The 21,425-nt window shown below is 40.6% G+C and overlaps 1 protein-coding gene across 6 annotated transcripts in view; it reads left to right on the forward strand.

Annotated features, from left to right (window-relative positions):
- The window catches only part of EHBP1 (EH domain binding protein 1), a 358,354-nt gene that overhangs the window by 163,658 nt on the left and 173,271 nt on the right, over positions 1–21,425 (forward strand). For all 6 annotated transcript variants that reach the window (XM_063443756.1, XM_063443760.1, XM_063443758.1 and 3 more), the window contains 2 exons: positions 8,585–8,763; positions 9,379–9,427. In XM_063443756.1, coding sequence (XP_063299826.1) covers positions 8,585–8,763; positions 9,379–9,427 — 228 coding nt within the window. The remainder of the gene's footprint in view (positions 1–8,584; positions 8,764–9,378; positions 9,428–21,425) is intronic.

Consider the following 21,425-nt stretch of genomic DNA (forward strand, 5'->3'; position numbering starts at 1 on the left):
TTAGCTATCATCTTTTCATTTTGAAGTTTAGCAAATCTAATTGCCTTTTTGCACGCATTATTTGCTTCCTTATATCTTTTATAAGATGCATCTGATTTGTCCGATTTAAATGCCCTTTTCTTATTTTTAATCTCTTGTTTTACTTCTCTACTAAGCCACATTGGTCTTAATTTGTTTGTAGTGGATGCAGCGTGTTTAGACAGGAGAGCTGTGTGTGTTTGTGTAGTGTGTGTGTGTGTGTAGTGGATGCAGTGTGTTTGTGTAGTGTGTGTGTGTGTAGTGGATGCAGTGTGTTTGTGTAGTGTGTGTGTGTGTAGTGGATGCAGTGTGTTTGTGTAGTGTGTGTGTGTAGTGGATGCAGTGTGTTTGTGTAGTGTGTGTGTGTAGTGGATGCAGTGTGTTTGTGTAGTGTGTGTGTGTGTGTATAGTGGATGCAGTGTGTTTGTGTAGTGTGTGTGTATAGTGGATGCAGTGTGTTTGTGTAGTGTGTGTCTGTGTGTATAGTGGATGCAGTGTGTTTGTGTAGTGTGTGTGTAGTGGATGCAGTGTGTTTGTGTAGTGTGTGTGTGTGTGTATAGTGGATGCAGTGTGTTTGTGTAGTGTGTGTGTATAGTGGATGCAGTGTGTTTGTGTAGAGTGTGTGTGTATAGTGAATGCAGTGTGTTTGTGTAGTGTGTGTATAGTGAATGCAGTGTGTTTGTTTAGTGTGTAGGTATGTCATTTGTGTAAAATGGATGGGGGGGGGCATTTTTTCATTTCTTTTTTAATATTTAAATGTTTATATGTTGTATTTATTTTTTAGTCTCCCTCCCTGCTTCTTACGAGGGAGAGGGGGTTATAGCATTCCATGGTGGTCCAGTGGCATGGAGTGTGCAGTGGGGGCCCAGCAGCAAGCGCTTACTTACCTTCCCAGCAGCTCCTTTCAGCTCCCCAGTGTAAATATTGCGGCCTGCTTGCCACGGGGGCGTTGTCATGGTAACCCGTGCCAACGCTCTGACGGCCGCGGGACTCGCAAGATTCACACAAGGAGCTGCTGGGAATGTAAGTAAGCGCTTGCTTGGTCCTCCAGGACTGCCGGGCTTGTCATGGGCCTAGCGGTCCTGGTATGTATTATCGGCAATATCGGTATCTTTATTGGCCAATACCGATATTGCCTAAAATACCAAATATCAGCCAATAAAATCGGCCAGACCGATAATCGGTCAATCCCTAGTTCATTGTCAGTAGGCTGAATTCCATTTGGCCAAGTAGAATCATTCAAAAGAAAACATTGTTCAGGCTGATAAAATTTTGTCCTAATGACATTTAGTTCAGAGATGAGAAATAGCTGAAAGAGAGGAACAACAGTAAAAAATATATATATTTCATATTTTTAAAGTACCGGGTATATATTAAATAAATATATAATATCTAAATATAGATTATTTATTTTTTATTTTTTTTACTGTTCCTCCAGGGCACAAATATATTCATTGTGGGCTGCAAGTTTGACATGCTTGATTTAGAGACTGTCCTCTACCATCAATTATCTTTTTTCCATCAGTCAATTAAATAAATTTACTTGTTACCAATTTATTTATTTTTTCCTTTTAATTTTTTTTTATCTGTATGAAGGCATCATCACTCTCCACAGTATGGAGAGAGAGAGAGAGAGAGAGAGAGAGAGAGATAGCTATCTCCTGCCTCTTCTAGTCAGTGGTCTGATTTAACCACAAATCTTGAGGAAACGCATTGTGTTAGAATACATTTTGTTGAAGAGCTAGGTAGACCGATAGAGTGATTGCTGTGATGGGATATGTTAGCAAGTACATTATGTAAAACCACCAATGAGGAAGCCAGTTCTCTTGGATAAAGAAGAATATTTTTGGGGTCTGGTTACAGTACCCAACAGGAATTGGAGTCCCTAGATTACAGGATAACCCATGTTTGGGTGCAGTTCCTCCGATTCTATGAGATAATTGTGGCTCAGAGTAGTCATTACTCACCACAACAGAAGATTCACTGTGAATGGTGATAAGACTACCCATTCCTCAGTTTGTAAATATTTTTTTTAAATTTTTTTTTTAAATCCATAACTGGAAAAAAATGTATTAATGGATAAATCTCCACAGGTAAATCTTGGACAAATGGTTTGTTTGATAATGAATAAAAAGGCATTTGATTATGTTGAGCTCTCCCCCCGTGCCCCCAATATATTAAAAAAAAAAAATTAACACAAGTCCAGTTATTAGCTTCCCCACACTCTGTTTTACCCACTGTATTAAAGGAACACTCCAGTTTGCCATAGAAAAAATAGGTTTTTACTTACTTTTTCCAGCACCAAGGTTTCCTTGGCATTGCGTACATTCCTGCCTCCTGCAAACTATAGGAGCAACTCATACAGAAGCATTAAGGACCTGGTGCAAATGCCACCTTGTGCCACTCGCATCAAACTTTACCATAGGAAAGCACTGAACCCATGCTTTCCCATAGGAGCCGCAGTCACGTGGCAAAGTTTTACTCCGTTGTTGCAGTCGGAAGCTCCTTTAGTGGCTGTCAGTATGGACCTACACTAGATGTGGATATAACCCTGCACCCGGACCTCAATAGTAAGATGAGATGACCTGGGTGACTCTCATGGCCCTTTAAACATTCATGCATGCAACATAAAAAAATATAATAATCTGACCTGAATACAGCTCACATCCACTTGTGAGGAATGTTACAGACATTTTGGATAACGCAGAAGCTTTAAACTCGTTGATAAAGTGTCAATGGTCAGTAGACTTTGATTATTCCACTGTGCAGCCATAACTTCAGTCTGTATTGTAATCTGACTCTTTCTTACAATTCTGTAAGACTGTAGTCTCGGTGGCTTTGTATTTCATAGGGTGAATGCTAGAGGGTTAAAATCCTCTCTGTATCGTGATGTCGTCAATGGCAACACGACCATAAACAAGGAAAACTGGTTATGATGTGTCTGTTCAGTTTTGTCATCAAAGAGGCAGCAGTAGATCGAATCTCTAACCCTACAAATGTATTTCTATGCATGTATGCTGTCACTTAGTTTTTCTATTCTTCGTCGTGATTGAAAAGATAATTTTACATGACTTCATTTTGGGTAGGGCGTGATTCACTTATAGAGTTATAGAGAGTGCCTGGAGTGTTAGAATTGCTAAACAGGCGGTTTCATTCTGCATGATTTCTGTCGAGACACAAGTCTCGAGCTTGCAGTGTTGTATCAGTCAGAAGGGCTCGCCAGCGGCAAAAGTTCACTGTAGCTAGCTAACTGTCTCTAGATAAAATTACCGCTGAAATCTGACAGCTACAAAACATCCTTTACTGACATCAAAGATCAGGTTTGGGTTGGGAGATCATGCAGGATGCCTGCTAAGGCAAGACATCTTTTCCGAGTGGCTCTTAGTTAATAGAAGTGTCTTTCATAGTGTCAGTCATTAACTATGCATGTGCCGTCTACATTACAGGGAGCTATAGAAACGTTTTGTGTTTTGTTATTTATTTATTTATTTTATCTCGTCCCTTTGTCGGGAAGCCCTGTTTACCATGTGCACTGCAATATTTTAAATGCCTAGCTACAAAGATACAAAATATAATTTATAATCATTGCTGAGTTTGATAAAGGATTTTAATTCCAGAGATAGTCATAGATGGATAAAATCGGCTGTTGTGTTATGAATAAAAAGTTGTATTCCTAGCCCTTTAGTGCCCCCTTACTCACCCAGCCCCCTTACTTCCTGCAGTTTGGAAAGGGTTAAAAGGCCCTTTTGTCACTTACCTGTTCCGCCTTCTCCTCTGCTGACATTAGCCGGTGTGGGAGACCTAATGCACATGTGCATAAAGGGCTACCCCATATTAGAGCATTAATTCAATGCTTTCCTATGGGTTTAATCTATCGCTGGATCTCTTCATGCAAAGCGTGAGGACGTCCAGCATCATCTAGTGCTAAGGACCCAAAACTGGCTCTAGTGGCTTTCTAGTAGACAGCCACTAAAGGGGGAGGTAACCCTGCAAAGTAATTATTACGGTTTATCAATAACTGCAATAATTACAATTGCAGGGTTAAAGGGACAGGGATGCTGCACCAAGACCACTTCAATGAGATGTCTGGGTGCTTATAGTGTCCCTTTGAGTTTTGTTGAGTCTCCAAGCATAAAATGAGAGACAACATTCCACGTAACGACTGAACTACAGATTTTAAAACAAATTATCTATTGGACTGTGCTTCTTGCTTCAACTAGTAAGCAACCAATAAAAAAGGATAGGGTGTAGGTACCCAATAGCTATATGTAATGTATTTAATAACAATTCATCTCACAAAGTACAATAGCTTTTTTCAGATAGGAGTTTGCAATCGCCTTATAGTAAGAAATAGCCTTGTTCAGAGGCGTGATTTCTAAGATTAAAGATTAAAACATAAAAACGTGTAATACCGTATATACTCGAGTATAAGCCGAGTTTTTCAGCCCATTTTTTGGGCTGAAAAACCCCAACTCGGCTTATACTCGAGTCAAGGTCTGTATTATGGCAATTTGCATTGCCATAATACAGACTGGGGGGAGAGGGGGGCTGGCAGAGCTGTAACTTACCTGTTCTGCAGCTCCTGTCAGCTCTCTCCTCCTCTGCGCCGTCCGGTCAGCACCTCGGTCAGCTCCCAGTGTAAATCTCGCGAGAGCCGCGGCTCTCGCGAGACTTACAGTGTAAGCTGACAGAAGAGCAGAACGGACGGCGCAGAGGAGGAGAGAGCTGACAGGAGCTGCAGAACAGGTAAGTTACAGCTCTGCCAGCCCCCCTCTCCCATCCACTGAACTGCCACTGGACCACCAGGGAAGGAGAGCCCCCCTCCCTGCCATATATCAAGCAGGGAGGGGGGACGAAAAAAAAAAATATATAAATAAAAAGAAATAATATGGGGGGGGGGGGGGGGTATAAGGGCCACTATGGGAGGGAGGGGGTGGGTTAAGGACCACTATGGGAGGGAGGGGGTGGGTTAAGGACCACTATGGGAGGGAGGGGGGTATAAGGACCGCTATTGGAGGGAGGGGGGGTATAAGGACCACTATGGGAGGGAGGGGGGTATAAGGACCACTATGGGAGGGAGGGGGGGATAAGGACCACTATGGGAGGGAGGGGGGGATAAGGACCACTATGGGAGGGAGGGGGGGGGATAAGGACCACTATTGGAGGGAGGGGGGGGATAAGGACCACTATGGGAGGGAGGGGGGGGATAAGGACCACTATTGGAGGGAGGGGGGGATAAGGACCACTATGGGAGGGAGGGGGTGGGATAAGGACCACTATGGGAGGGAGGGGGTGGGATAAGGACCACTATGGGAGGGAGGGGGGTATAAGGACCACTATGGAAGGGAGGGGGGGTATATGGACCACTATGGGAGGGATGGGGGGGATAAGGAACACTATGGGAGGGAGAAGGGGGATAAGGACCACTATGAGAGGGAGGGGGTGGGATAAGGACCACTATGGGAGGGGAGGGGGAAGTAAGGACCACTAGGGGAGGGGAGGGTAAGGACCACTAGGGGAGGGGAGGGGGAAGTAAGGACCACTAGGGGAGGGGAGGGTAAGGACCACTAGGGGAGGGGTGAGTCAGGACCACTGGGGGGGGGGTGAAGGAACACGGGGGTGGGGAGGTAAGGACCACTAAGGGAGGAGGAGGGGAAGTCAGGACATATGGGGGGGGGAGGGGGCGGCACATTTTTTTTGCCTATGGCGGCAAATATCCTTGCACCGGCCCTGCACACACTGCATTCACACACTGCATTCATACACACACACACACTGCATTCATGCACACACACACTGCATTCATGCACACACACGCTGCACTCATACACACACGCTGCACTCATACACACACGCTGCACTCATACACACATACGCACACACTGCATTCATTATACACACACTGTAAATAAATATTCAATTAATATATTTTTTTTAGGATCTAATTTTATTTAGAAATTTACCAGTAGCTGCTGCATTTCCCACCCTAGTCTTATACTCGAGTCAATAAGTTTTCCCAGTTTTTTGGGATAAAATTAGGGGCCTCGGCTTATATTCGGGTCGGCTTATACTCGAGTATATACGGTATGTTTAATTTTGACCCAATGCCAGATTAATATGTACTAGTTTTAAACATTCTTTATTTTTAGTGCAAATGAGGAAATCTAGACATACGGTACTTGCAATCCCACAACACCATAGACATGTGATTCAATAGCTTACAGAGTATTACAGGCATGGCATATATATGTGCTAGTTTTTGATAGCATCACATGTGATTGATTCCAGGCTTCTAGTCGGGTAGCTGTGGGTTTTCGTTAGTGGACGATATATTTTTCTCTGATGGTTTTGAAGGATGCATGGACTCAGAATGTTGTACGAGGCTGCAACAGGGCCACATATACCGAGGGATCTGCACCACATCTATATACATGCGAGTTAACAATAACATTTACGCAACCAATCTCCTACATCTGCAATACTATTCCGTGCCATGAAAATGAGAAACTTTAGCATTGAAATAAAACACATTTCTAAATAGTATTAACCACTTTTATTCAAAGCACCAATGTGATTGGCAATGTTAAATATCAGAGTTTGAGGGCATGGCACCTAGACACCTTTAAATTGACATTGAATAACTAAATATTATTTTGATTTTTTTTTTTGGTACCATATAATACACTAGCTGTTCATATTGTATAATGGGGCATTAACAACCTGCTTCAGATAATCAAATTTCCAGTCCCAAAAATTCACTCAGGTCTTTTTTTTTTTTGTGTAAATCTGTTTTTATTAAGGTTTCAACATGTAAGACATTGTTCAGGAGAGAACACAGTGTGAGGCACGCAGGCCATTGGCATAGCTTACACATGTGTACAGGTTATGTGGTAACATTTTGAGGCTAATTACAGGTGAACATGACTTAAGTGCCTTCTGTCTCATTTACCCCTCGTGCGTTCTTGTCGTTATTCTTCACGCTAACCGTAGCTATTTGTCGGTGTGCAGTGCTTATTAGTTATTTGTTGGCTAGTGGTCTTGCCTCATACCGGAGACTCAGGTCTTTTTTTTTTTTTTTTTACCAAATATTAAAATATCTTCAAAGCTTTGAAACCAATAGTAATCGGAGTTAAAGGGTGTTATATTTTAATGGTTATGTTTGAGTTTATTACATTTCTGTTGGACATATTTCAACACCTACTGATCAGTTCTGAATAATTTTAAAAATTATTGAAATCAATCTGATATTTTGTTAATTTACTAAGTAAATAATCCTTGATACAGACTCGGTAGACCCGGTAGATTTCCTGCCTTTTCCATTGTTACAAAAAACATTACTTAACAAAGTCAGGAAATCCAGAGAATAACTTATTTGTTCTATTTTGATATATAATTTAATATAAAAACCATAAACTGGCACACAAAAAATAGTCATTGACATTTCAAAGAAAAGCAGTCCACATTCATACCCCAGAATTCAAGAATTTGAGTTAGGAATAGAGATGGTAGGTTTAGGGTTAAGGTTTACGGGTTTGATGGTTAGGCGAATTACATTGCAAAGTAAGTTAGAGAGATGGGATTAGGAGATTAAGTTCAGTATTGTGACGTAGACCTGGTAGACCGTGATCTGCACTTCTAGATCTTTCTTTACTCTGTTCTAGTGCATAGCTTTATGGGACGTAAGTATATTGTGTGACAAAATAGCCCTCCCACATAAAACTTCCATGCCAGAACATATGCCGGCCATCCATGCTTCACAACAACATGTAGACTGCCTTACCACCATAGACACTTGTTTTAGTGCCAGTCACTTGGCCAGCACCAAAGAGTGAAATTAATAGTATTTGGCCTTTTAGGCTGACCCTAAGGCATTTCCTTAGTTTTCGTGATAGCCAGTCTTGGCATGATTTTATTAATCTTCAAAAAGGCATTAATAAATGATTTTTTTTTTTATTACATGTTTTATCAACCTTAACACATCACTTTTAGTTTTTTCCAAATATATTTTTGATATTTTCATGTTTTGGTGATAGATCCTCTTTAAGGTTGGCTTGATTGTCCATTGGTAATCAAGCTAAACTAAGAGCCTGTTCACTAATCCGTTGACCTTTAGCTGCAGAGTGAGCTAATCGAAATATAACTTATTTCGACAAAGAACATTTATTAATAAATTGCAGATTTTTCCTATAAACCTGCAGGCTTATGTTGTATTGAATACAGATTGGTCACATGATCTTCTACAGAAGCTCATAGTAATTCAGTAGTTCCAACTAAGTGATGGTAGAACGGGGCATTTTGTTGAACTTTGTTCAGTTTGAGTTCAGCAGTGGAGTCGTGAGAACCAAATCCACGTTTGTTTAAAATATATATACATATAAAATTTATGGTCACCATGCCACTTGGCTAATTCAAAGTGTATCATTTTAGCAAGACATGGCAAACTTGTCTTATGTTTATACTGTCCAACTGCACTTGAACGACTTATTGTACGGCATTGCCATCTGTAAATATGGTTGCTTACTAGTGTTTATAAATCGTATTATTCATTACTACTTTTTTTTTTCAGGCAAGTCCAATACCAAGTCCTACTCTAGGACGGCAACCCAACGCTAGCCAGTCACTGCTTGTATGGTGCAAAGAAGTCACGAAAACATACAGAGGAGTTAAAATTACAAATTTTACTACATCTTGGAGGAATGGCTTGGCTTTCTGTGCAATATTACACCACTTCAGACCTGACCTGATGTAAGTATGCAGATAGTCCTTCTCCAATGACCTTCATTTAAATTAGACCAGTCTCGAACTGGACGATACAGCTGTGTGGAATGCTGTTTCTTTTAGGGTTAAATCCCTGGACCCTTTGACTATCAATGTCCCTCTTTCATTTTAAGCCCCCCGTTTCATTAATATTTCTTTGCCTTAATCCTATAGAAAGTACTGACCTCAAGATGCTATTAAAAATTTTGTTAGTGTTGAAATGAGATGAGACAAATAAGCCCGTAGCTCTTTGAACGTTGATGACAAGGGATTACCACATGGCAAATTTGGCTGTCAAAGCTTGTCCCAGGTTCTTGCCTTGCCATCTATTACCTTCAATTTTAGAAGAAGTGAAAAAAAAAAAGCTCCGGGCACTGAAATCACCCATATCCATTTTATTTATTTAAATATTTTGTCCAATTTAATTTTCCACACTATTCGTTTTGTTGATTGAATTGCTGCAAAATTATCAGTTGCCATATGTTGATGATGTGCAACTTCTTTTTTTTATTTTATTTTTTTTAGATTGAGCTTCTTATAAAATTGCTGTATTTTATTTTATTAAATATTGTTTTCTACCCGCTGTGCCATTTTCTCCTTCAGTGACTACAAGTCTCTCAATCCTCAAGATATTAAAGAGAACAACAAAAAGGTACGATTTGGAAGCGGTGAAATGTTTTGCTCCTGTGTTAATAGATCTGTGGGTTTTAACTTGATTTGGGAAAGGTGACACCCTTTCGAGAACATTAGTTTTAAATGCAATATGTGGCAACAGTTTATCTGTCTTTTCACTAAATAAGGAATTAACATGAACACACACAGATTTTAAAATGTTTGACCAAGCGTGGCTCAGGTGTTGGATTTTATTTTCTCCATACTATTTTGGCCTTAATTCTGCAATTTGCTCAATTCACAGCAGATCACAATGTAGTGAAAAAATCTATTATTCTTGTAACATTTCACATTTATTAAAGGACCACTATAGTGCCAGGAAAACATACTCGTAATCCTGGCACTATAGTGCCCTGAGGGTGCCCCCACCCTCAGGGACCCCCTCCCGCCGGGCTCTGGAGAGAGGAAGGGGTTAAACTTACCTCTTTTTCCAGCGCCGGGCGGGGAGCTTTCCTCCTCCTCTCCTTCTTCCTTGCGACGTCATCGGCTGAATGCGCATGCGCGGCAGGAGCTGCGCGCGCATTCAGCCGGTCGCATAGGAAAGCATTTACAATGCTTTCCTATGGACGCTTGCGTACTCTCACTGTGACTTTCACAGTGAGAAGCACGCAAGCGCCTCTAGCCGCTGTCAGTGAGACAGCCACTAGAGGCTTTGGAGGCTGGATTAACACTCAGTATAAACATAGCAGTTTCTCTGAAACTGCTATGTTTATAAAAAAAAAAGGGTTAATCCTAGAGGGACCTGGCACCCAGACCACCTCATTAAAGGACCACTCTAGTGCCAGGAAAACATACTCGTTTTCCTGGCACTAGAGTACCCTGAGGGTGCCCCCACCCTCAGGGACCCCCTCCCGCCGGGCTCTGGAGAGAGGAAGGGGTTAAACTTACCTCTTTTTCCAGCGCCGGGCGGGGAGCTTTCCTCCTCCTCTCCATCTTGATCGCGACGTCATCGGCTGAATGCGCATGCGCGGCAGGGGCCGCGCTCGCATTCAGCCGGTCGCATAGGAAAGCATTTACAATGCTTTCCTATGGACGCTTGCGTGCTCTCACTGTGATTTTCACAGTGAGAAGCACGCAAGCGCCTCTAGCGGCTTTCAATGAGACAGCCACTAGAGGATTTGGAGGCTGGATTAACCCTCATTATAAACATAGCAGTTTCTCTGAAACTGCTATGTTTATAAAAAAAAAGGGTTAATCCTAGAGGTACCTGGCACCCAGACCACTTCATTAAGCTGAAGTCGTCTGGGTGCCTAGAGTGGTCCTTTAAGCTGAAGTGGTCTGGGTGCCTAGAGTGGTCCTTTAAACATCCATTCTGTTTTTTCCTTTCTGATAAATTTTACCCACATTCACTGTTTATAATTCAGTATCTTTAAAACAAACATTCTTTATGAATTAAGTTAAAAAAAAACTACAACTCTGTTTGTGCATATATACATCTGAATAACTTTGTTCAATAAGTCTTTATCTAATTAGCCCACCTTCCTCCAATCTATATGTTTTAAGACCATGATATCGACTACTACCCATGCAGAGCTTGATATGATCATGAACAGAGAGAATAGATGAGGCTTGATGATCTTATCTGTACTGTTTTTAACACCATAGTGCTATCAATAATGGAAACCCTAAAAGTAGTATTGGCGGTGGCATTACAGGACTTGCTCTTTCAAGACCTTCAAATTGCTTATCACGCTTTGCTATGTGGAATTATTATGCAATCACTATCAGCCCCTGAAAGTAGCCTCAGCAAATGTAACTTGACTATATGCATTTACATCATGTGAAAAGCTAAATAGCGTAGCAGGTCCCCTCCATACTTTTAGAATATTGGGCATATTGATGACAAACAAGGGTCACATAGCAGAATATAGCATTACTCACTGGCCACATTTAAGTATCTCTGCATTTAACTAATGGGGGAGTGATGGGAGGGAAAGAAACTGAGCAATGGTGAGTCACGTCAGAGATCTTTACCATTCGATTTCACGAAACGTTTCTCCTATGAAAGTCTCCCTCATACTCAAAAATAGGGGTGACTCTGTGTGGGGGTCTGTGATTGGAGCAAAGAGTATAAACAGGATGATCTTTCTATTAGTGGGCCTGACTCCATACAGATCAATTCAAAGAAAGAAAAAACCTTGAGAATTGCAGGTCTCCGTGGGATCGCTTGTAGATAGCTTTTGATTTGTCTATATCTAAAGGTCTGTGTGAAGAAAGAGATCCACCCCTTCCCAGATCCCCAAGCTACCTCAACTCCAAAGTGAACCTCTCGTGGTATATTTTAGTTATCTGGTGTAAACCTAGTATCTGGACTGCTTTGGAGTCTAAACCTAAGAGGAAATCCTGGTTTTGTTTTAAGTTGAGTTGCAGTGAGGGGGAAGGAGGAGACACCACATCTGGCAGCATTTACCTGCCAGATCCATAGGGTGGCCCCAAAATAAAGGGTACTGCTCCCCAAGCTCCGGCAACCCATCTTATTAAGCCTACAAATATACACACAGGGTACTGTACCCTTCTTATTAAGCTTGTCGCCATCTCCCTTTGTCCAAGTCTTCCTACTGACCAATCATGCCATACACTGGAGGAAGAAATGCCATGTGTGCGCAATGTTTTATTCTGTGAATTCACTTCAGAGCTAGTCCGAGCCCTGTGTTTGTAATTTAGCAAAATGAAAAATGTCTGTCTCAATAGACTCATAGATGTTTACTTAAACAAGAAGCAAATATACAATAATTAAGAGTTGCAGAACTTTCATTGTAATATTGATATTATTAAAGGAAAATGTGACCAGGATGTATACGTACTGTATTAGTGCAACTGCAATATGGGAAAGTTGATAGTGTGGATAGTATCGCTGTTCTTTTTTGTGCGTAGAGTTCAAGATTATATTTTTCTTTAATGCTACAATGCAGAACTGTTTAAGTCTTGAGGTTTTGATAAGGAAGTAAATCTCACCTTCACCTTCGGAGGAATCTAATGTTGTGTGGAAGTAGAGGCCAGATTTTCAGATATTTTACATATACTTCATTAAAAAATGCCATATATTTTAATTACATGCTGCAAGAATTCTTCAAATGGAAAACAAAAATTCTGGTGACAGTTGTCCTTTACGATTTGATTTGACATATGTATTTAGTGAGCCATTCTTTTATTAAAGTAGAAATCTGACTAATTCTCACCTCATTCCATCTGATGTTGTGCATTTAGGGCATGTTTGGCAATGGCCCTGGAGGGATAAGCAAAATTCAGAGCAACTTTATTCAAGTGCAACTAAACTGTAATTATAAATCCTCTTTGTTTCATTGCCAAACTAACTATAAAAAATATCCCTCATCACAGTATGAGATATGTACGATCTGCTGAAATCCTAATTCTTAAAGGTTGATGGTAACCCAGTATCAGATTACCTGTTTAGTGATCATTTACGTACTGCTGTCTTGTATTTTGTTTTCAAGATAGTAGATTTAAAAATGACGGTCATGCAAATAATTATGATTTTGTTTTCTTTTTTCCCCTTGAGAATTCATTAGTAGTGTTAATGCACTTAAGATGTAGACAATTGGCTATCTAAGATTGTTTGTTTCTTCCCAATATTTAACTTATCTAGAATCTCTGCTCAAACGAGTCCATTGTGTCTGTTCAGCACAAAGAATCATTATGATATATCTGCTCTACAGACTTGTGGAATTCCTGCCTCAAGTGATTCTGCAGGTTATTTCCCCAAAACTTTATTATTATTTATTTCTTATATTCGTATTGTTGCCTTTCAGTAGATTGAAGTAGTCTCTCCTATGGTATTTATGCACAACAAACTGACAATAAATCAGGGACCTTAATAGAAAAAGAACAATTTTATGTAGCTGTTTGCTTGTAGCTAGGTGGTTGCAATTATGAGAACCTGTTTGTGTAGACACTAGGACAGGAGACCCCTACACAACATATGTTTTCTATATAATGAACACAGGTTACAGTACTTGGAGTATAATGTTAAAAATCTTAGTAAATGAGTACGTTGTGTCTGTAGATTAGATATAACCACACTTTTATCAATTTAGCTTTTTTGAGTATCATCGGTTGACACTTTTTTTAAATATCCCATACATCTGTCTTATACAAAGGTAGAAAACTGCATTCCCCAAGTGCCTGTGGACTACAAATCCCAGCATGCCCTTCAAACCTGGACTGTTATGATTTATTATCATCTTTATTATTTATTATATTTTTCACTTTCCGGATAGTGGTACCTCGGCTTACGAATTTAATGCGTTCTCCAGGACGTTTCTTATTGCAAAAAATTTGTAATTTTCCCATATTAATTCATTAAAAACCAATTAATCCGTTCTGAAGGTCAGAAAAAAAACAAAATGAGCTGGCATGGAAACCAAGCCACAATGCAGAACAAACGGTAAAATACATGCAAACTACGAAGCTCAGCTCCCTACCTTTTCACCGCTTGAGAAATACACCCAAAAAGTCCCAAAACCACTGCAAAATATTTCCAGAATGGCTCCAAAACTCGATGCAAAAACCGCTCCAACACCTCCACACTCGACGCCACGTGCTACCTACAGGCTCCAGCATGCAGGGGGCGGTGCTATAAACCTCCCAGGCGCAATGCATCCTGGGGAAACTTCGTAATGCGAAAATAATTTGTAAACCGAGGCATTATTTTCAATGGATTTTCCGAAAATTATGTTAACCGAGGCATTTGTAAACTGAGGTACCACTGTATATGTAGCACAGATTGCCCTTAATTACTATTATCTTACTTTATTCTAATGTGTGAATTCTTCCACATATTTTTACTTTAACATCTATTATGGCTGAATTGCTGTGTATTATACCATTTTCACTTTACTGGGATATATCCCCTTATCAAGTTCAGCAGGTTTATTGAAGCCCCCAAACAGTGGCGTACATACCGGGGTCGCAGGGGCTGCGACCGGGCCCGGCCCACCAGGGGGCCCGGCCGCCCTGCGACCCAGGTATGTACCCACAGGGCCAGCCTCTTCTGCTGGGGGGCCCAGGAGCCGGCCACCTCAGGGCCCCCCGAGGCTGGCCCTGCTGTCACCCGGCTGGCGGGCGCACGAGGGAGCACTGTCCCCTGAGTGCTCCCTCGCGCACTGCACTGAAACCGGAGCCGGAAGATGACGTCATCTTCCGGCTCCGGCATCAGTACGCGGCGCGCGAGGGAGCTGAAGAGGGAGCACTCAGTGGACAGTGCTCCCTCGGGCGCCCGCCGCCGGGTGACAGCAGGGCCAGCAACACCACTGGACCCCAGGGAATCCCCTCAGCTCTCCCACAGGTAAGGAGGCTGGGGGGATTAAATAAAAAAATAAAAAAAGTGTTAGTGTGTTAGTGTGTTAGTGTGTTAGTGTGTTAGTGTGTTAGTGTGTTAGTGAGTGTGTTAGTGTTAGTGAGTGTGTTAGTGTTAGTGAGTGTGTTTGTGTTAGTGTTAGTGAGTGTGTTAGTGTTAGTGAGTGTGTTAGTGTTAGTGAGTGTGTTAGTGTTAGTGAGTGTGTTAGTGTTAGTGAGTGTGTTAGTGTTAGTGAGTGTGTTAGTGTTAGTGAGTGTGAGTGAGTGTGAGTGAGTGTGAGTGAGTGTGAGTGAGTGTGAGTGAGTGTGAGTGAGTGTGAGTGAGTGTGAGTGAGTGTGAGTGAGTGTGAGTGAGTGTGAGTGAGTGTGAGTGAGTGTGAGTGAGAGTGAGTGTGTGTGAGTGTGTGTGAGTGTGTGTGAGTGTGTGTGAGTGTGTGTGTGTGAGTGAGTGAGTGTGAGTGAGTGTGAGTGAGTGTGAGTGAGTGTGAGTGAGTGTGAGTGAGTGTGAGTGAGTGTGAGTGAGTGTGAGTGTGTGTGTGTGTGTGAGTGTGTGTGAGTGTGAGTGTGAGTGTGTGTGTGAGTGTGTGTGTGAGTGTGTGTGTGAGTGTGTGTGTGAGTGTGTGTGTGAGTGTGAGTGAGTGTGAGTGAGTGTGAGTGAGTGTGTGTGAGTGTGTGTGAGTGTGTGTGAGTGAGTGTGAGTGTGAGTGAGTGAGTGTGAGTGAGTGTGAGTGAGTGTGTGAGTGTGTGTGTGTGAGTGTGTGTGTGTGTGTGTGTGTGTGTGTGTGTGTGTGTGTGTGTGTGTGTGAGTGAGTGTGTGTGTGAGTGTGTGTGTGTGAGTGTGTGTGTGTGAGTGTGTGTGTGTGAGTGTGTGTGTGTGAGTGTGTGTGTGTGAGTGTGTGTGTGTGAGTGTGTGTGTGAGTGTGTGTGTGAGTGTGTGTGTGAGTGTGTGTGAGTGTGTGTGAGTGTGTGTGAGTGTGTGTGAGTGTGTGTGAGTGTGTGTGAGTGTGTGTGAGTGTGTGTGAGTGTGTGTGTGTGAGTGTGTGTGAGTGTGTGTGAGTGTGTGTGAGTGTGTGTGAGTGTGTGTGAGTGTGTGTGAGTGTGTGTGAGTGTGTGTGAGTGTGTGTGAGTGTGTGTGAGTGAGTGTGAGTGTGTGTGTGTGTGAGTGTGAGTGAGTGTGAGTGTGAGTGTGTGAGTGTGTGAGTGTGTGTGTGTGTGTGTAAATGTGTGCGTCTGTTCATGAGAGTGTGTGTGTGTGTGTCTTAAGCACTTACCTTTCTCCAGCGCCGGACTCCCTTGGCGCTGGGGATCTCTCCGTCCCGATCCGCCTCACAGCTCCGAATGCACATGCGTGGCAAGAGCCACGCGCGCATTCAAACCGCCCACGGATCAGTTTTCGCATGTTTTTTGTTTTTTTTTTTGAAAGGGGCTTGTTGCTACCACCTTATCAGACTTTTGGATGCTCTTTTATGATTTACAACTAATGGAACGGTGGTGGTACAGAGATTTAAATATCTTATCCCATAATAAACCAACTATTAGAAAACAATTATTTTATTGTCTTAATTAATGTATAATCAATAATATATAAATCATCATACAGGGATCGACTTCATCCTGAATTAAAAGGATGCTGACAGAAGTCTCAGAACTTCTACATAGATACTTAGAACTTCTTTATTTGATATTTTATATCTAATCTGTTTTTGTAAACATTTATTTATCATTTGAAAAATATGCTATATGCCTTATTTAAAAATAAAGAGTTTTACAATATTAATTCAGTGTTATTAACATATAATATCCTTTTTTCAAAATGTGACATTTGTGACATCCGGTATAGGGATTGCAGAGGTTAGTGGGGTTTTGGGTGAATTGAGAGGGAACACGATCTGGCCATTGCTGTCTTAGTTTACATCCTTTCACTAGTGGTATACCATTCCGTTTCCCAAAATGTAATTAGTCCTAGTTATTATGCCGTTGCACTCCCTGTCATCACTCCACTGGTCCAACCATGACAGCAACATGGAGTAAGTGAGCTGCTTCCTGCTCTTACACACTTTTTTTTCTGATAACCCCTTGTACCCTTGGCTCAAATGAATGCTCAGGGGAGAATGCTTGTGTGTACCACTGCTGATGTGGATGCAAAGTCAATTGGGAAAATTATCCTTCCCTAATTAAAATGTCAACTGCCATCAGTTAATACGTTTGTCACTTGATGATGGTGGAAAAAAAGTAGATATCTCGGTTGTCAATAAATCCAAGTTGTGGCTACTAACTTTTTTTTAAATTTGTTAAATCTTGTGCAACTTTAGTTTGCGATTAGCAGAGTGTAGGATATTGTACTACAGAACGCCTATTCACTTGAATGGACGGAACATTTGAAACCTTCTATAATATCATGAAGCCTGCCTTTTAAGCCCGTTATTAAACATACAATAGGCAAACAGGAGCAAATTTTTAGAATGGAAAATCCTTTCCTTTGGAGTTCAAGTTGTTCATTTTATTTATATACTAATTAGATTTTCCTAATATTTCACAAGTATGTTAAAATTATCTAAAAAAAAAAAAAAATTATATACAAAAAGGAAAAAATAATAATATCCCCTACAACATAATATTGCGTACAGTAACTGGTAACATCCATGTTCTGCTAATTCAGTTTTTTTTTTGTTTTTTTTTAATATTTCCGCCTACAGCTGATTTGAATATTAAATATTTAAATCTTGCTTCCCTGGGAAAGTCCCTAACTTTGCCCACATTCTTAAAATTCTATTCCTGCCATCTCGGCATGTGTCACTGGTTTTATCAATAATAATAATAATTAATACAATGTTTATGATAATAGGTGTTTAGTAATTTATGGCATTGGGAAAATGTCACTACCACCCTTTGTTTTGTTTTCATGCATCAAGTGACAATACTTTAGAGAAATCTAAAGGTATTCTTAGTAAACTACCTTTTATGTTGTTATTAGCACTTGTGTTACTAATATTGTTAAGAGGAAATTATATAAAGAACCTTTTAGTCGGTTTGAGAAGATAAAGAGAAGCATCTGCACTCATGCCAGAAGCCTTCATAAGAATTTGAGCATGAAGAAAATATAAAAGCTGTACTTCTGTATAACAGAAAGAAATGACCTTTCTCAGCGTTAATAAAACAAACAACATAAAACAATCCAATTTACACAGCACTGTTTGCGTGCTTAAACTTTGAGTAAAAGCCCTGCTGTTATTTCCGTTTCCAGACCGCCCCAAACAAAGAGTTTCATTCTGTAGATACAGGGGCAGCAGCCAATTTAAATCAAGGTATTTACCTGTGTCATCCGATCTCGGCCAATATGTCAGTGTGTCATATAATTGGGCAATGTTTGGGAAACTGCCTGTGGTGCTTTCATTGACAGTCAGCTATTGATGCTTGTCACTCACACTACCCAAAAAAAAAAAAAAAGAAATATCTCCATTAAAAACCAGAAACTTTTAAATGCACCGTTTATTAGTCACTGCACATTTTTTCCTTTCTTACTCTGTTTGGGGTGGGACAGCATCATTATAATAGACATTTAAAATGGCAATGTCACTTATATTTTCTTTTCATAAGCCAGTTTAAAACAAATCTGAATTGATTATTTTTTTAATCTAATCAAACAAAAATTAAGTTTAGCTGGAATAACCTCTTGAAGATCTGGCAGAATTTCATTGCATGCAGGTGGCCACCTTGCAGTAGAATTCTTAAACCACATTAACAATTACTGGTATAAGCAAAAATGCTTCAGAGAGCAACATTCCTAAGTGTAAGATATAGGAAGAGAGGGTCTTTAAACCCTGCTGTGTGCCCTCCATGCCAAAAAAAGCAAAGCCTCATTTGAAAGTTTTTTTTTGTTTGTTTTTTTTGTCAGCATACGTTATTTACACTTTTCAAAATGATATACGAAGGTCCGTAGACCAAATTGTGATGACTGTGCCTCCTCAACTATTTCTTTACCAAGGGATTCTTGTTTGTATAAGTTTGAAATAAAATATCATATTAGTGCTTGATGATATTCTATTTCTCTCTTCATTCTTCCTCAAAAATATCTTCAAGGTTTCACTTTAATATGCTTTAAAACAGGGGTGCCCAAAAGGTAGATCCCCAGATTTTGTAGAAATACAACTCCCAAACCTATAGTTTTAAAACATCTAGGGACCAAGGACCGAACCCCCTCACCCCCACCCCATGCCCCTTTGTCAACCCCTTCCCGCTTCAACTTCTCGCATCTTCACTCTTCATCCTTCCCCTCTGCTCTTCGAACCCTACGCAATCCACCCACAGCATAATAGTAATGAGATACAAGTCCGCACGGAAAAACCCACATAAACATCTCCTCCCTACCCCCCACCCAGGGGAGACACCCACACAACGCTACACACATGTACGACCCTATACATACCCATGAGCACCTACATACCCTACTCTGGTCACACTGGAGACTGACATATGGACCCAACCACCTGGCGACACGGGAAACCTGATCTGCCAGATCAGTAAGCAGACGCCTGATACTGAGCGCTAACGCCCTGCACCTCTCACGCCAACTACATCGTGTCACATCACACCACACGGCCTAAATGACACAATACTTACAGGACATGCCAAACGGCCCACAGCTTGGTATTGATACCTTTAGTAAAACCCGATCCACATGCCAAACGGCCCAGTAATACTCTGATACTCCTACCGATATAGATTGGTTACAGATACACGTATGGGATCTATACCCCAGCCCCCATGACATTCCCCGTCCCATTATATTGTCACTCCCAAATACATGTCTATGTCTTCAGAGGATGTAACAACCTTCCGCTCCATATGCTTTCTCCCGACACGTGATATTTTCTAAACAAATGCGATTTCTGACACTAAACTTTGAATAATAACCAAAACAAAGTTCAATAGCATCACCAATATGAAAAGGCAAGCTCGCCTACAGCAGTCAGATGATCGTATCTCAATATATCATGGGCGGATTGGGAAGACTTACATAGTAACCCCCCACCCCCCCCCCCCAAACAGTAAAGCCACCCAGTGACAGACCTCCCTATCATAACGCAAATAGACCTGCTGACCGTAGATTTCCCACTCAACCCATTACTTACCAAGCGGGTATGGACGTAATGAGGCCGAAGCTTGAGTCTCCCTGTTAGCTATAAGATTTCACTCTTCCTTGACGGTTACATTCTATGCTCCCCTATGACAACCACCTAGAACGTAGTCTTTGAAATCTCCACTAAAATCAGTATTGTGCTTCAGTATTCATGTGGAAAGAGCATTGATAATCTTATATTTTCCTATATCCTATATTTTAAAACATTGAATCCAGAGGGTTGGCACCCCTCAGCAACCCAGTTCTTGCACCGAGAGGGACACCTTAAGTAAGGTAATTAAATAAGGATTAAGCTCATGGGTTCAGTCTCTCCACCTGCTTTGTTAATCGTGCAGGTTATTAGACTTTCCTGAAACATATTGATCTATATATGTCTGTCATTACGCAGGACCCACCTGTGCTACTATGTGATGCACCGTAGGAGCAGCAGCAATACTAAGGTTGGATTTTCCTATCAAACCCATCATACCTAGTGATTTCTTACCTTAGTTTTGATGTTTACACTTTCAAATCTCCGCTTCAGAGAGAGATATATATATATATATATATTTTTTTTTTTTTTTTTTTTTAAATATATAATTCACATTTTCTATTTAACTGACTCACACTTACAGTCTATTATCAGGTTTATTCACTACAGTGGGAATTGAAAGGGAATTTCAAATTTAAGATCAAAATAACCAAACGAAATAAACATTAGTTAACCTAGCCATACTTCTATTTCAGCTAATTAGTTTCTATTCACACTTTAGTAAATAATCCTGTAAATCTCTAATTATATTTAAAATAATTACCATTCTCACTTACATTCCAAATTCCCATGCTAGTTAATGTTTTATGTTCTTTTTTTATTTATTTTTTATTTATTTATTTTTTATAAATTTTACCTAGACTCCAAAACTAAATTCCACACCGCTGTACACACTTTCAATGTTGTTATTTCAGATCCACTTTCTTTTTCGGGCTTGATCTAAAAAAAAAATTAACTTCCATGTCAGTTTCCACTGCTGAGGTTATCTGTAATCGGCAAGAAGCTGTATAGTGTGCGTCATTGCTGCATCTTGGTAAATGGAAGATTTATGTGCAGATTTAGGGGAACAGAAACTGTCCCTTTTATTGGGATGAAAAGTTGATTTAAAAATATTTCATAGCTAACTTGGTGGTCAACAGATCTAATGTACAAATATGAGTGAGACAGCCAATTATAACTCTAGCAATCTGTAACGAGCTATGATTAGCCAATACCTCATTATTTCTGCTTTGCAATATGATTTCCATTAGCCATCACTGCCAAATTACTGACCGAGGAGCTGGAAATATGATATATATTTATTACAGATATATATTGCATTAAAACAGAATGAAGTGTGGGCACTCAGTCCCATTCATACAGTGTTGCAATTCACAATGTAGCGTGTTCTGGCGTAGCACCATTTGAGTTTGGATCAGGCAATCATTCTTGTTGTCGATGAGCACTTTGATTATCTTGGCTGTATTTTTTTCAACAGCGCATATCTCGTTG

This window comes from Pelobates fuscus, chromosome 2, assembly GCF_036172605.1.
Source record: "Pelobates fuscus isolate aPelFus1 chromosome 2, aPelFus1.pri, whole genome shotgun sequence".
Classification (NCBI taxonomy): Eukaryota; Metazoa; Chordata; class Amphibia; order Anura; family Pelobatidae; genus Pelobates; species Pelobates fuscus.